This window comes from Mirounga angustirostris, unplaced genomic scaffold (genome assembly GCF_029215605.1).
Source record: "Mirounga angustirostris isolate CCGP_5_RB_7025 unplaced genomic scaffold, mMirAng1.0.hap1 SCAF_2, whole genome shotgun sequence".
Lineage (NCBI taxonomy): Eukaryota > Metazoa > Chordata > Mammalia > Carnivora > Phocidae > Mirounga > Mirounga angustirostris.
In genome coordinates, this window is record NW_026991710.1 from 19,082,571 (window position 1) to 19,099,527 (window position 16,957).

The following is a 16,957-nucleotide window of genomic DNA, read 5'->3' on the forward strand; positions in this document are numbered from 1 at the left end:
AGATAAAGGGCATTGGCAAAGTACGAACAGCTGGTCGATAGTAAAGCTAGAATTAAAACCCAGAGCTTTCCATCCAACCTATGCCAGGATTTTTGTTAATAATATATGGGAACTAAAAAAATGTTGATTAAAAAAGTATCCTTTTGACCTCAGATTTCATCACTTTCCGTGTTTTGAAAGGCATCTCAACGGCCACTAAGAAGAGACGAGAATGTGCACATCGTCTGCCAGGTTCTTTGACACAGATCAGCCCAGGAAATATCCTGTCAATCCCACAAAATAGGCTTAATTTTCCCACTTTTTACTGAGGAAACCTGAAGCTAAGAGATGTAAATCAATAAATTTCTTGGGAGCATATGGGTAAGGAAGACAGTTATTTTACTGTCAGGTTGTTATAATTATTTGTCAGCTTCTTGGGAGATCAGAGCTGACTCCATATGCAAACTCACCAGAAGGGACAATTTTAGGGGGGTAATCAATAATAATAAAGGGGGGGCTAGGTTGATTTAAGACCATTGTTCTCTGTACTGGGGGATTGAGAGGAATTCTATAGTGGAGCCATAGCTTTGGAGAAATTAGCAATATCTTTCAAGAAATGCCAATAACTGAGAACTAACTTCAGAGTTATTAATTGGTGCTTTGTACCTTCAGAGCAAGTCTATCATTGTGCAGAGGCCTCAGCCTCTTCTGTTGGAAATGAGTTAATGTAGTCAAAATATGACATGCTATTTTTATTCCTTACCCAGATCAGCCGTACTCTAATAATGCATTTCAAAGTACGGCTGATGGAAGCTCCACCTGAAACTTGTTCTCGCAGATAAGTATCTTCATCCCATTCATCGTTTCAAGAAAAGAAATCTCACTGCACGGCAGCATTTTCATCTGCTTTGGTTTCAACTAGAGATAAATTGTGCCTGCTGCAAACTAATTAATATCAGTCACCTGGAAAGCAGAAATTGGGAGACAACAGCTTCTCTTTCTTGATAAACAGATTGCTAGGTATGGGACACACATGGATGTGACAATTCATTTGGCCATAGAAATAGCAGGAATGAGACTTTGGGGACAGATATTTGGAAGGCATGAACAAATCTCTTCTGGCTTCAACCATTTGATCTCAGGCGAAGCTTTTGCACAAAGTTTCAAGCTTCCTTAAGTCATTATATTCAGCAGAAATTGCTAGGCAAGTCGAGGAAAAATGGCAAGTGTTCATAGGCAGACAGAGTAGGGGAATCTGGAATGCTCTCAATTCTAGGAGAGATCTGGGGAAAAGATGGTTGGACTACTTCTATTCCTGCCACTGCCCAGTTCTACATATCCAGGTCAGCTCAGGAAGTAAAGATCCCATAGAGCCTTCAATGTCCATCCTCCTTTCTTTTCTTTTTTTTTTTTTTTTTTTTAATTTTATTTATTTATTTGACAGAGAGAGACACAGAGAGAGAGGGAACACAAGCAGGGGGAGTGGGGGAGGGAGAAACAGGCTTTCCACGGAGCAGGGAGCCCGATGTGGGGCTCGATCCCAGGACCCTGGGATCATGACCTGAGCCGAAGGCAGCTGCTTAACGACTGAGCCACCCAGGTGCCCCTCCATCCTCCTTTCTGAGCAGTGGGGTTTGTTTCCATAGATCTTGGGACATTTCCTAGTTACATGCTTGTGACATTGCATCATCCACTAGATCACAGATTGCTTGAAAACAGGGTCTCCCATTAATTCGTTTTTGCCACTTTGGTGACTGAAAGTGTCTGGGACAGAAGAGGTATTTTTATGAAATTTGTCAAATACTGTATATGTCTCCACACTTGATTAGGAGTTTCCGGAAGATAGGAATTATATGATTCATCCCTTCTAGGTCTAGCACAATGTTCAAAGTAGTTCAATAAATGTTAAATAAATGCATAGATAAGTGAAAAAGAAAGTTCTTAGATACTGAGAATATAAGTATTACATCTTCTTCTAGGAGCCCACTCAAACTTCAATGTGATAGTGAGGTCAATGACACACCCACTATATGTCCTTTTTCTGATCACCCAGTGTCATTGTCCCTCCTGCCTTCCTCCAGGCAGTGAGGGGCTTGAGTATCCAGATTTCTCTCACTTTTGCCCTAATACAACTTGAAATAATCTGAGCAACAGTGGGCTAGAACTGGTAATGGCTATAGTTCATTAGCTTATATTATTTTCATTATTTATTCTCATTTTTTTCAGTTTAATTTAAAAATAAAGGGATCACTGAAGGTTGACTACTTGTAAGTATCATTTGTAAGTCGTGGAAGAGATATTTTGGGGGAGGGAAACGCGTACACTGACCTCACAACTCCTACTATGGGTGCACTGCCTGGTCTGTAATAAGATTGATTCTGCCTCCCTTTTTGGCCACACCTGACTTGTCAGTCAATACCCCTGTTGTCCTAATGGACTCTGTTTCTTCTGCATGAGTTTGTTATTGTCCCTGTGTTGCTGGTTCATGTTCTGATATTGTAGGGTGTTCAGCAACCTGTGGTGTAACTGGTACAATGGCAGTCTATTCTAACCAGGGCTCTACCCTCACATGACCTGAAGCCAGGAACTTAGCTTCTGTCACTCCCAGTATCCTTGTTTGTGTCCTTGAAGACCCTCATCATGACTTTAGTTCTGTAATTCTTTGAATTTTATTCTTTTCAGTGAGAGTCCATGAAGTCATAGATATAGCGTTTCACTTCGTCTTAGCAGTAGGTTTCCTTTGGGAAGGGGTGGGGCGACCTTGGCAGGATGTAAAGATTACCATGGATCTTGTGTAACTTGTTACTCAACAATGATTCATTAAGCTGCCAAGGGGTTCACTGCCATCCAAGCCTCTCAAACAACCCATTCAACCCCAACCCTTGGCCTGATCTATGTAGAGGGTTGGAAAATGCAAAGCAACAGAAAGCTCTGGAAGGGAAATGATCCCTATATATTTGTTAGGTGATGGGAGAGACATGAAGAAGAAGGGACATATCAGATGAGGGAGTAGCATCTTCTGCCATCCAGATATACTTCAGAACTACCTCCTTTCTGAATTTAAATATTCATTGATTGTGTACAGTTGTCCTAAACACAGAAAGGCCACCACCTCAAGGAGAAACGTGCCCTCCAAGCAGATTCAAGAACCAAATTCAAGACAGATTCTTCCAGAATGAAATACTGCATTTCTTCTATTAAGCTCAACCTCTTTTCAACAATTCCTTTCTTACTTGGCTTGTGAAATGAATCACCAAGAGATTATTTTCTGGGCAAAAATGGTAGGAAAACCCTGATGCAGACCGTTCCCCTTCTGATTGCAGCCTGACTTCCACTTATTGAATATCACATCAAGTAGTGGTTCAGGGGTTTCAAAGGAGAGCTCAGCAAAAGAAGAAAAAAAGCCCACAAAATTTTTCAAGGTACCTACTGCAGAGTTATCAGGTCATAGATCTAAATGTCAGCACTATACGCCTGATTTGCACATTTCAAACCGATTTGGGCTTTTTTTTTTTTTTTTTTCATTTTTATCTGCACGCATGAAGTACTTTGGAATACTGAAACAATTTCTAATCATATTTAGTTTGCAACAGTTCAATTAACTTAAGTGCTAAAACATGCTCCCCAGCTGGTAACTAGTTTAATCGGTTACTATTACAAGAAATAATTTTTTTCAGTGCTGGGGCTCCCCAGTGTCCTCTCTGGAGAGGGCAAGGCCATTCACAGGTATGTGGGGATGGGAAGGTTAGGAGTCTGGCAAAAATCTCTGACTTGGCAAAGAAGGAAAATCAAAGAATCCATTCTCCTATAAAAACAAAACAAAACAAAAACCTAGGCATGGGTTTTCATCTTCTGCTCTGAATTTATGACCTCCTGTTTCCTTGGAATAACTTTATAACCACTCAATAAGCAAGATGAGGGTGTGGACCAAGGGTCGAAGATTTTTAAAGATATTGCATGAATGCACTTAACCATGCGCCAAAGTGATAAATAGGAAACCAAGATGAATGTCAGGAACACTGTGAAGAATGATTAGCTGGGACAGTTGGAGCAGCTGCTAAGGCAACTCCAAGCACCTGGAAAGAAGGATTTCCTTCTGGCTTACACCAGGGCTGAATTGTTCTAATTGCATTTGCATTAAAAGGCACCACTGGCAAATTGCAAAAAGGATACATACAGTAGAAAAACATTATGTAAATTTTCAAAAGACACAAAATAATACTGCATCTTAATTTTGGATACATGGAAATGTAGTTAAAAGAAAAAAAAAATGGCTGGGGAATAACACACACCAACCAGAGGAGACGGGTCACTACGGAGAAGGGAAGGAGATGGGGATGTGATTTGTTTGAAGAGAGTTTTAAGCACACAGGGTAAAATGTTAAGATCTTATAAATCTGGGAAGTGGATACACAGGGCTCTATTGGATTATCTTATGAACTTATGTGTTTGTTTGAAATATTTCCTAATTAAACTTAAAAACATTTTTTAAAGAGTCCATGACAACACCTGTTTTGCAGCCATTGTTAGTCATTTCTCAGACATCTTCCTCTCACCATAGAGACCACAAATCCTGAATTCTTTAAGGTTCACAGAATTCCAAAGACTAAAGTCCCTGATCAACTACCCCTCTTTCCTATACATGATTTTAACTCACCTCACTGAGCTCAGCAACTGAATTGGAAATGGAGCCCAGATATTTCAGTATTGGAAACCCAGCACTCTTTTTCCCACAATTGGTGCTAGGTGCAACAAGGACACTACCCCCAAAAGACCATCCATAAACTGGGACTGTGAGCGTCTGGTGATCGATTTCCATGGTAACGTTAAGACCCAAATGGAGAAAGGTTAGCATGGTAGAGACAAATACAGACATATACACCTGAGAAATTTTAAGGAGGTCCTCTGTCATTCATGAACAGCTGATATTCAAGATAACAATGACTATAACCAGAGGAATGAGGAAGCATTCAGTTAAAGGGTGACTAGTCAATATGCCTATTGTTTGTCACATATCCCAGTTTTCAACCAGAAACTTTTAGTGTTTGTAAAATCATTAAGAGCTATAAAATATTATTTTTGCTATTGAATGCCTAAGTGGTAATAGTGTGCCAACTTAAACCTCCAAATCCATTTTATTTTTATTTTATTTTATTTTTTTTAAAGATTTTATTTATTTATTTATTTGAGAGAGAGAGAAACAGCATGAGAGGGGATAGGGTCAGAGGGAGAAGCAGGCTCCCTGCTGAGCCGGGAGCCCGATGTGGGACTTGATCCCAGGACTCCGGGATCATGACCTGAGCCGAAGGCAGTCGCTTAACCAACTGAGCCACCCAGGCGCCCTCCAAATCCATTTTAATGTAGGGAGGAAGTCTACTTCTTTTTAAGTTGGCTACCAGTCCTTCTAAATCATATTGTATACCATGAGATCATAGCACTTTGCCATTTTTATCCATTAAGTATGAGGATCTCTGACCTTAACCTTCATAGACATTGGCTAGATGGTAATAGACGTTCCAGAACATACGCACACATACACACATTCACACTAAGGGCTGGAAAGAAGATCCTGTCATTGTTATTAGTAAATATATATTTTATTTTTCTTTTACTATATTGCCAGCTAGAATGTACAGTAGGATCCTTATCTAATTCTTCCTTTTGCTCTTAGAGCCAAATGTGTTTTCTGACCCATTGGAAGAGTTCAATGAGGGGCACCTGGGTGGTTCAGTCAGTTCAGCATCCAACTCTTGATTTCAGTTCGGTCATGAACTCAGTGTTGTGAGATCGAGCCTCCCTGTTGGGCTCCATGCTCAGAGGGGAGTCTGCTTGAGATTCTCTCTCTGCACCTCCCTCTGCCCCTCTCCCCCACCTCATGCACATTCTCTCTCTCTCTCTCTCAATAAATAAAATCTGGAAAAAAAAAAAAAAAAGGAAGAGTTCAATGAATGTATGCAATGTATGCTAAATTTGAATTCAACCAGATGGTAACAACAAAACCACCCCAACTTTTCAATTACCTCCAATGGAAAATGTTTTCTTCTGGGCATTTATGTCTTATTTGTTGAGGCATTATCTGTAGCAAGATAATCAATTAAATCAGTTTTGGGGTGAACTGAACTTTGCTCAGATCTTGGCAGTTACTTAACTTCTTTATACCCCCATTTCCTCATGCATGCAATAGGAACAGTTGTAGATCTACCCCCATCCTTCAGGTGAGAGGACTCATTAAGAAAATTCACATGAAGAGCTAAGTGAAGTGGCAAGGACATAATAATCCTACAATAAATACTAGCTGATCCATCACAGTCATCATCATTATCTTCATGTTTTAATCCCACCCTGAATCTACTGGACTTTCAGATGGAGGACAGCTTTTCATAGTAGTCTTCTCATTGCAACAGGAAGATTCATCTCATTTAAAATGAAGATATTAGAGAAAGCGGGCCAGATGAAGTACCATCATCACACTTGAGGTGGTAAGTGCTGGGAAACAAGGTAACCAGGTGTGTCACTGAGAGCCGATTCTAAGAAAGGAAGTCTCCAGATTGATCCAGTTTCCAAATGGAGTTGATGAGGCTACATTCTTGAGTGTGAAAAAAATCAAATAATATTTTTAAATCATCCCAATGCCATAAATTTGAATGTCTCCACATTGTCTCACAGATAAGACTTTTGAGGGGGTTCAAGTTTAACCTTCCAAATGCTGAAAGTCTGAGAAGTTTCCTCATTTCAGATGGTGACTTTGGGATGATAAAACTGGACAATTAGAAGAAAAAAGGGGGTGTTCCTCAATGCACTATCAGAACATGAAAAGCATTATTTACTGGATGTACAGAGGGGCATCTTTTTTATCATTCCACAAAATTAAAGCTGAAAAGTTCCATCCAAAAACCCGGCCATGGAAATCCCTAAAAGCCTTCCACCAATCCAGAAGCCAAGGCAAGAAACAGGATTTCAGTCAACTCCTCTGAGCAGCGTCAGGTGGGGAAAGGCCAGTTGCTGTGTAGCTGACACATAACCATGCATGCACACAGAACCAGCATCATGAAGTCCATTACCTTCTTCACAGCTCTACAGCCTCCCCTGTACAATCGCCTCTTTTGTTTATAGAATCCCACAGAGTGAGTCGGCTTGAAAGGCAAATAAGAAACCATGGGGAATCTTTGCCCAAACCTTGTTTTGTACCCGAAGTTCAAATGTGTTTGGTTAACCTTCTATTTATTTCTTGTCTTTTCATGAGCTGACCTTTCTAGTCCTAGTCTTTGCATGCTGTGCCATGGCAAATGGTGGCTCAATGGGACCCTGGTACCATGTGACAAAGAAACTCTTATGAGCTCTCTATGAATTGTTTCATTCATCAGGTGCATGCACTGGCACTCCCTTTGTATGCCACCAAGCCTGCCATTAAAAGTTGGAAAATGTCAGTCCCAACACACAGGTACTTCCCATCTTCAGACACTGAGGCCAAACATTGGGGGGTGAACTCCAATTTTTGCTTTTCCTCCAATTATTTTCCTGTTGGATGGTCTGAACTGCAATTCAGATTGCTGACCCTGGGAAAGGCAGCTTATTGAATGGGGATCAGGATGTTTATCCTATGTAGCCAGCTAATTGGAGGAGAATTAGGCCATGCATTGAACTAGACCATTAAGTTACCTGACATGAAAGTAACATGGTGACATCACAGGCTACGTGACCAGTTTACTAACTTAAACTTCTCCAGGAAGCAGACTAATTGATCATTATTCTGGGGTAGTGTACACATATTCCTGCCAACAAATAGGGAAGTGCTTACAGGGGGCAATACCTCTAAACACTGTGAAACATTAGCCACTTGATGGAAGGGTATAGCAATCGAGCTGAAAACCGGCTAAATTGTTAACCCAGGAGCAAGCATGGTGTCATTGTCTTTCAGGTCTTTTAAGTGCACTGAGAATCTCTGGTAGGAATAAGCAAGAGGCCTGGTTGGGAGTGAAGTGAGAAAGCAACCGTATGAATGGAGACAGGACTTGATTTTCAACAACACGGAAGTCAATCAAAGGAAAGTACCTATGAATTCCCTTAAAAGACGTGCTGGAGGGTATCATGCAGTAACTATGTTACTATAGCTACTTTTTCTTCATCAGTTAGTATTGTTAAAGAGAAGCTTGACTGTAGAGTTCCTAACAGCAGCAAAAATAAATTCCCTCCAATTAAGTAGTCTAATAAGCTATTTAGGATTTTACCACTTAACATTCTTTCCTTCCCATTTAATTTCGGCTTTCACTTGGATGTCATCTTGTTGAAAATCCATCACAGAAAACTATGTGGGGAAAAAAAGATAATGTTGCTAAGTGCCCCCGATGTTCAAAAACGAGCAGAAGCACAATATTTTTTCTAAATCACCCCAGGATTTTTCCTAATAATTCAGCTTCTTCCTACTAGAAATTAATATATGAAAATATATGAAAATGGTCAATATGCAAATATCACACCAGCTCCTTGCCTTCAGTAAGTGCTATATGCATAAATTTGAAACAATATCATATTCTAAGGTTCTTGATTATAATAATGCCTTGGTGTGCATTTGTGCATGTATAATTATGCTCATTTAATTTAATCATGAAAATATTATAGGATCATTTGGTTTTCTCCTCTAAAAGCTCTTTCACTTTTTTCAATTAATTAATTCCAGTTTGCCCCTTATATAAGTCAGCTGATGGTAAGTAATGGTCTTTGAGCTAACAGGAATATGATCACATTCTATGGGATTATGGGTGGAAAAGAGGCATATGGGAAGGTGATGGCCTCTTATCTTCAGCATACATCCTAATCATGGAACGATAGGGTTTTTGGTAGAACCTGGTCCTAGAAATACTCTTGTTTTATGATCATTTCTTCCTGCAAGTTTCCAGGGTCCCTGAACGGCTGAGAATTTGGCCCCGGGGCAGTCACCTGATTACAGCAGAAGACCTGGAAACCAGCTCATGTGACCCACACATTCCACATGCTTGACTGGAGTGGAGCTTTGGGGACTTTGCAGAATTACTGGAATCACGTGGGATATACGGAGGGGATTGAAGGGGTGGAGGACATTTAACTTAACCATGCACTAGAAGAACAGATAAAGCCACAGTAAGTGGAATGAAACCGACCATTCTGAATGAAAGGAAAGAAACATGGCATAAAGCCCATTTCATATTATCCTTCCCCCATCAAGGAAATCTTGTTTTCTTTCCTGCAGAAAAACTATGTTTCTTTTTTCCCAGCGTGTTAACAGAGACCAATGAAAAGAAATAGGCTGCTTTGTGCCCATCAATAGAATCTATATAGCATCTTTTCCCCCAGGGATTAATTCAGCTTTTGATTAAATCTTTCTGAGATTTAAATCATGATGTTACAAACCTCCAAGGAACTCCTCTATGAGTTGTGACCTTCTTTATTACTCTCTGCTGTTTGATAAAGTACGAAGATTGATTTATAATGGTGTATAATGTGTTTGAAAACAAGGAATGGCAACAAGAATTGCAAAATGTAAGATTAATATAAAGTAAATACTGCAAAAAGTGCGCTTTGGTTAAAATATTCTATAATTAATGTTGAGTTACAACTGTGTAGCTAGTAACACTAGTGTCAGATGAGTATAATAATGTTGTTAGGGCTGTAAATTATATCCAATGATTAGCTAAATAATCCTACAATGGAGAGAGACCCAGCAATGCTGAAAAGGGATTTTGAATATCACATTGTACAGTTTAGACAGATTTAGTTTAGAGGACTTTTGAATTGAGACAAGCTCCTTTTAAATAAACTATTCATATTCAGTGTTCATTTATTTTTATCAGCCTAATTTTGGTTTCGATAATTATTTTGCCATTAGTATCATCAAGGATGGAAGTGATTTAATGTTTTGAGGACAACATGAAATAAATCCTTTATTTTTAATCAGACTATCCTAGTACCTGGCCAGCAGCTACTACTGTTGCTTCTTCAAATTTCCCCTTTCCTCTCAAAAGGTTTTTAAGGGTAAAAAGTTAACCCTTTAAAAGAAAGACCTGCATTATTCTAATGTCCTTGCTGGGTCCAGCCAGAGGATTAAAAATGTCGTATGCAATTTAAGCATCGATGGAGACAAGTCAGAATCCGAGGGTAATCCAGCAGGCGTGCTCGGTAGCCACAGTTGTAGGTGAGGGCCATATTTGGGTAAGATAACGTTAATGTTTATTTTCTGTTTTGATAAAACGACTGGCACATCTTAGAGTCGTATAAAAAAGACATAGAACAGTGAGCAGTGTTTCTTGTGTTATGTAGCAGACTCCAATGTACTATTGATAGCTCTATCACATTTCCAGTAATTACAAACCCTTTCTTCTCTAGGAGATGGGGGGCAAGGGCTGGGATATATTTAGCCCCCTTTCCCCAATGCCATGTTTATGGTGGGTCTTGCAATGCAGGTGGCTGGGAGTGGGGACGACCGTCTAAAATCGGGAGAGGGCAGAGCATGCACAAGTGCATTCTCTGTCATCTCTGTCATCAGGACCACCAGTCACCTGCAAGACACAGCAGACAGACATCCTGACAGCAAGCTGTGTCAGCAGCTATCAGCCCGCCCCTATTGACTTACATACGATGGGGGCTGCATCCTGTTACAAGTCTTTGCGACATGTTCAGTCCATCTACAGAATTGCTTCCTAAGCTGAATATTCAGCAAGATTCTCACTAGGGGCAATGGCTTGTACTTAAAAATACACATCTTCTGTACAAAAGCAGAGTTAATCCACTTCTTAAAGGCCCACGTCATCTCTCATTATAGAAACCACTTCTGCCTTTGCCATTTGAAAGGAGAAAAGGTAAAATACAGAAGGTCTACGTTACCTGAGAGCTGAAATCCATCCATGAATGTGGAGAAGCAGGGAGAAAGGGAGGGAGATCCAGAGAGGAAACAGAATAATAATAAGTGACTAATGTGCACTGATCTGAGAAACATGCCAGGAGATTGGTTACAATAAATAAGAAAGGCAGAAGTAGATTTGAAACATTCGTTTCCCTTTATTAGCTCAGTGAGGCTGATGTGTACTGCACATTTAAAAAAAAATCACAGGAATTTTCATACAATGAATAAAACCACAACAATACATGTAGAATTGGCAGGTGGAAAAAAAAAAAAAAAAAGCCCGGCAAGGGCTGAACTAATCGCTCACTTTCCCTCTTCAGCATAGTTCACCCAACAGTGTTACACTTTCACCTACAAATCTTAAAGTAGCTCCATCAAATCAGCAGTTCACATTATTGAAAATGTCTGTCACATAGGTACAAATTTAGAATCATCACATTATATTACATGGCTATTCTAGGTCATCTATAGATCAGGTCTTAGACTACAGTGATTGAAGTTCTCGTTACAGCCATCAAAAAAGGACACATAATCATTACCTACTGTAAGCTCACATCTAAAGGCATGAAAAGGTTTCCTTTTTTCAACTGACCCAACCATCATACCCCAATAGTGCAAAGTTCCTTCTCTGCTGCTTTGAATGTTGACAGCCCAACCGCCTTGTTCTCAGAGTCATTTAGCAAAAATTGATTTTGTTGCACTGGAAGAATTATTCCGCTACATCTCTTTAAAAAAAAAAAAAAAAAAAAAAAAAGCCCACATTTCTAAAGCACCAGTTCGGTCACCCAAATTGTAGATGTGGTACTTACCACAGCATGAAGGCATTGGCCTGCGGTCATCTAAAAATCCTAGAGTTCTATGCTGAAATTTGCCTCCAGTGAAGATGGGGTGCATGTGTTCATTTGAAATATTCTCTCCAAAAGACAAATTAAAAATAAAAATAAAAGGAACACAGTTTACGTTTTGATGGGCAACCCACAGGGTCTGCATAAGATACAAAAAGCTCTACTCAGTTGGGTTAGTGATTCTCTCTTTGCACTCATTTTAGATGCAATTTGAAGTCCATGGAGGAAAACTATCTTCATGGTAACAATATTTGTCAGGCCAGAGTGGGGATAAATTAATCCTCAATGTGAAATCTGTAGTGTTGTCTTTTGACAAGTAAGAAAAGAAACCAAGTATTTTACTCATGTCAACAATCCAGGGCAAAAAGGAGAATGTATTTAAAATTGGATCACAAAAATTTAAAGGCAAAGTAGAGAACGCATCTGGTCCTTGAACACATAATATGATTTACTAAATATTGATTTCTTAAAAATAATTTATTGCTCTTAATAGTCTTTTATTATTATTATTATTCTACAACAGAAGATACTCAAAATTCCAAAAGAAAGACTGTAAACTTTAGTTTGGCGTTCACACAGAGTTAAAATATCTGCATTTAACCTACAGAACAACAAGAATTAGGCGGATTAAAGATATGTTACTGCCGTAACGCAGAACCTGTGAACAAGTTCTTTTATTTCATATTTTTTTTATTGCTTTCTATCTACTTAGAAATAAGAAGCCAAAAACTCAAGCAAGCATCCGACAGGACAGACAGTGGATTCACTCAGAACACAATATGCTGGTGATAAATGAATGCAGCTATCAAAATTAGCTGCATTGGCCTGGGGGTGAAATCCATTTTATAAGATTGTGTTGGGCGAGAGAAAGGAAAAGAACAATTAAGTAGTAGGTATCGCACATCTTCCAGAAAAGTCATGTCGGCCAAACGGTAACCGAATCTCAATTTAGAAACTTGAATACACACTCCAAACTTTACTGACTTCCATTGCAGGGCTCCGCACTCAGATGCAATCCTGATGCTCAAAATGGAGGTTTTTCTGAAGTTTTTATTGAATTTAGCAGAAGCAATGTCATCAAGAACAACATCATGGTCACGTCAGAGGCCAAGCTAGTGCAAGTAGAAACACCGCTTCTGCAAAAGCTGAATTTCCCAAATGAAACATTTCAACTCCAACCTGACAATCGCCATGCATCCTAGGTAGAAAATTTCCACTGGCTTTATTATTTTCATCAGCTCATAATTTATAATAAATAGGCTATCTGCAACTGATAAATATGTCTCTTTAGTAAACAAAGGAATGAATTATCAGTATTTATACAGGATGCGTAACTGTAAAAAATACAGATAAATACCATCATCTTACTCTGCCAAGGGAAAGAGATACTGGCTTTAAGAACAGTCTTCAGACACACATTACTTATTGTAAAAATCATACTGTAATTATTACCTCAGCATTTTGTATCAAATTAAAATCACAAAAATTAAAACGAAACAGCATTTTAAAAAGATTTCTGACCTCTAGTTTCAAAACTACTGTTGATAGAGAAAATAAAAACATTTCTTAATGGTTACCCATTGAGAGACTTTACATAAAATCATGATATCTCCTAGAAAAATTTTAGATGAGAAAATTTCATTCCCCTAACAAATCCAGTGTATAAAACTTCAAAGAAAAACAAGCAACAAGAAAATGTGGAAAAATACCGCAGAAGTGGTTAATACCTTTAGGGGGCTAGGATAGTTCTTGACAAGATGCTTGGATTGAAGCTTACCTAAGAAGGGATGGATGTGCGTAAAGCATCATTTTGTTGTTGCTGTACTCGACGGACACACACACTGTCTTTTTTGTTTTTACAGTCAAATATATATAAGCAGTAAGTTCAGCTTCTAAATATGTTAGTGTACAATAATTGTATCACCTCATAATTACATTTGAATATTCTTGATTAAGAAAAATTTAGCAGTTTTGAAAAGAAGGCTGCATTTACAGTGCATAGCTGTAACAAAAAAGAACATCGTTGTATAGTATGTACACAAAATAAAAATACTCCATTTAACATCTGTAAATACTTCACTACATCAGAGAATGTAGCAATTACACTATCTGAACACATACTAGAGAGTTCTACCCAACTCTCATTAGTCATGGAACACCGTGCCCGCTCCTCAGAAAGAACCACCGAACGAGCTGCTCGCTTGACCATTGACAAGGCTTTTGAAATTTGCAGCGGAAGGATCAACATTTTGGACATTTACATGGGTGTCAGGATAGAGGATGAACTACAGAAACTTCAAAATGTTAGGAAAGTTTAGCATTCCGGTGCCCGCAGTATCCTCTCCCACCCAGACTCCATGGCAAAAGGAAAAAAGAAGAAAAAGAGAGAGAGAGAGAGAGAGAGAGAGAGAAAGGAAGAGAAAGTGAAGGAGAAAAGGCGAGGGCTAAAGAGATGGCATGGGGGACAGACGGAGAGAGGGAGAAAGAGAGAGAGAGAGAGAAAGGATATTAGTTCTACAGAACCTGTGGTTTCTTCGGGATTGTCATATAACCATTATGTTATGAGAGAAAGCTTGCTTCAAGTCGAGTTTGCACTTTCTTAAAAAACAGAGTACGGAGGTTGATGCCCAGACATCAGTGGCTGTCATTTTAGGGTGGCTTGTGGTTGGTTGGTTTTCTTTCCTTTTGAATTTATGCATTTTTTTTTCTTTTTGAATAGAATATGAACATTTTGAAGTTCCAGGTTTTAAGTGTGTCTTCATGGAACTGCTGCCATTTGAAGTGGTTTGCCCTGGCACACTCTGGTCAGGTGCCCCCAGTCCCCACCTGTGCATACATACTTGCCCCCAAACAGGCGTGCGCATGCGCACGCACACACACACACGCACACACGCGCACACACATGCACACACACACTCCATCACCAAGAGACTCCAGGGAAAGCCAAGCTGACACCCATGAATAAACATGTGCTTACTGGATATCCATTCTGTCTCTTGCCTCTTCAGCAGCTGTGTTCATGTAAACCATTGTTGTTGTTCTTGTTGTATTGTTGTTGTTTTGTTTTGTTTTTATACAGAGAGTGTAAAGTAGGAGAAATTCCTAAGTATGACTTGTAATAGTCAGTTAGGGAAGGACGCGCTGTCCCGTGAGGTATTCACCGTCCCTCTGTCATCTTCAGCCAGGGAACATGTTACCTGCGCAAGCTTCTCTGAGCTTCTTTCAGTAAACTATCGAAATCCAGAGAGTCATACTTGCTCTTGGTGGAAGCAGGGTCAAAGTCATCTGAGTTTGAATCTGCAAGAAACCCACGCCAGGTTAGACACACTCTCATCCTTAACTCAACTGTCCAATTCAAGATTACTTGATTCAATAACAACTTATCCAGTCGATATACTTTTAAAAATATACCCAACTTTTATTGATATATGCATTGATATATTTTATTGGTATATATATTATATATATGTATATATTGGCAGAGGGTATTTATACCCAATATTTTATTGTTGAATTATTTATATGTAAATATATTATTTATATTTATAAATTTACATATAATTATGTATAATGCGTAAAAATAAATATTTAAGAAATATATATGTTTACAGAGAGAAAGGAAGAGAGAGTATAAGATTAGATAACATGTTTACAGAGGGTAAGGAGTGGCAAGCATTCCAAGTACTACTTTTTGACTCATTTTAGTCTTAATCCTAGGAGGTAATCAGAACAAACTTATTTCTAATCAAAATCAATATACTGTAAAAATAACCATGTCCTGCCCCCTTCCTGGTATGTTAAATGATCTACCCAAGGCTTCTCAACAACTCAAGTGGAGAGGTAAGAGTAGAAGCCGGAACTAATCTTCCTATTCAGTGGGACTGACTTCACTGAGCATAAAAGCCAGGTGAGTGGGAGGGAGAGAGAATGATCAGACCTTCACCTACTCGCCACCTGGCTGCTCTCCTTTCAGGCATGAGGAACATGTGATCCACTTATCTATTCCAGTACCTTGGGAACAGCCCAGCAATATTGGCACAAATTCACCCCAAATTAGAAGGTATAGGGAAACGCTTCGTGTCCAGAGAAGGCAAAGTCAGCCTCAGTAATACAAGAGGAAAAATACACAGTTATAGATAAAACCACTTGAACTAGTCCAAGTCAGCTTTTGTGAAGAGTTCCACATACTTCACATGGCCCCTTAACAAAATTGTCATGTTTCAGCAATGATGGATATAAAATGAAATTCTTCTTCTAAATATTTCTGATATTTCTCCAGTGACATTTATAAAAAAGTTAGATATTTCTGCTGGTCTTGCAAATGAGGAAAGACATCTTAGAAATATAATAGAAAACCTCTTGCAAATAAATTCATTCTTTTGAGAGCACTTACTTGAAGGGAAAACCAGTCCTTTCTGGGAAGTATTAACAATCCTACCAACAGACAAACATTTCTGTGTTTTATCCGGAATGTTACGAAACAGCAATGTCCGAAGTGACGGAAGAGTATGAGATTAGATAATATGGTGGCATACTCATTGACTTCACAAGCTGTTTGGCTGAAAAGGCTGTAATCCTTCAAGCTCTCCAGCACCAGGCTGATTTTTCGCTCTAGCTTCAAACTACTTTAGCCATCTTAGATTTAAAGACAAGGAGATTCCTTCCCTTTTTTTTTTTCTTTCATTCTTACCATCCCTTGTATTTACTGACTTTTTTGCCAAGCAAGTTTTTCCAGGTAAGAAAAGCAATTACGGCTGGCCTCAGAAATAAAAGACAGGACAAAAATGGCCAACCTTTTCTAACATCTCACGTAGTCAATTCTTAAATTACACCGGCTCCCATCCTTCCCTTCACAGGTAGCCTAATGAGCAGTTGGCTTGTATCACTAAAGCTTCATGAGCAGCTATCATTCCAATCAAAATCTTTTCTTGTAGACAGACACACAGAGAAAGTCCTTCTCACTGCTTGAGATTAACCTGAAATCAGAATTCCACTTGCATTATAAATAAAGTTAGAAGAGTCTTCCAATGACCAGAGTCTGTGTGGCATGAAAGCACAGAAACGTCAAGAACACACATACAGAGATGTCTGGGTGGCTCAGTCAGTTAAGTGTCTGCCTTGGGCTCAAGTCATGATTCCGGAGTCCTGGATCCCAGATTGAGCCCTGCATCAGGCTCCCTGCTCAGCAGGGAGTCTGCTTCTCCCTCTGTCCCTCACCCTGCTCATGCTCTCTCTCTCTCTCTCGAATAAATAAATA

At 39.2% G+C, this 16,957-nt stretch overlaps 1 protein-coding gene across 1 annotated transcript in view; it reads right to left on the reverse strand.

The window, feature by feature from the left end:
• Positions 1-10,986: 10,986 nt before the first annotated feature.
• PPARGC1A (PPARG coactivator 1 alpha) overlaps positions 10,987-16,957 on the reverse strand; it is a 303,520-nt gene continuing 297,549 nt past the window's right edge. Inside the window, exon 13 of the mRNA XM_064581943.1 lies at positions 10,987-14,997. Coding sequence (XP_064438013.1) covers positions 14,894-14,997 — 104 coding nt within the window. The 3' untranslated portion in view covers positions 10,987-14,893. The remainder of the gene's footprint in view (positions 14,998-16,957) is intronic.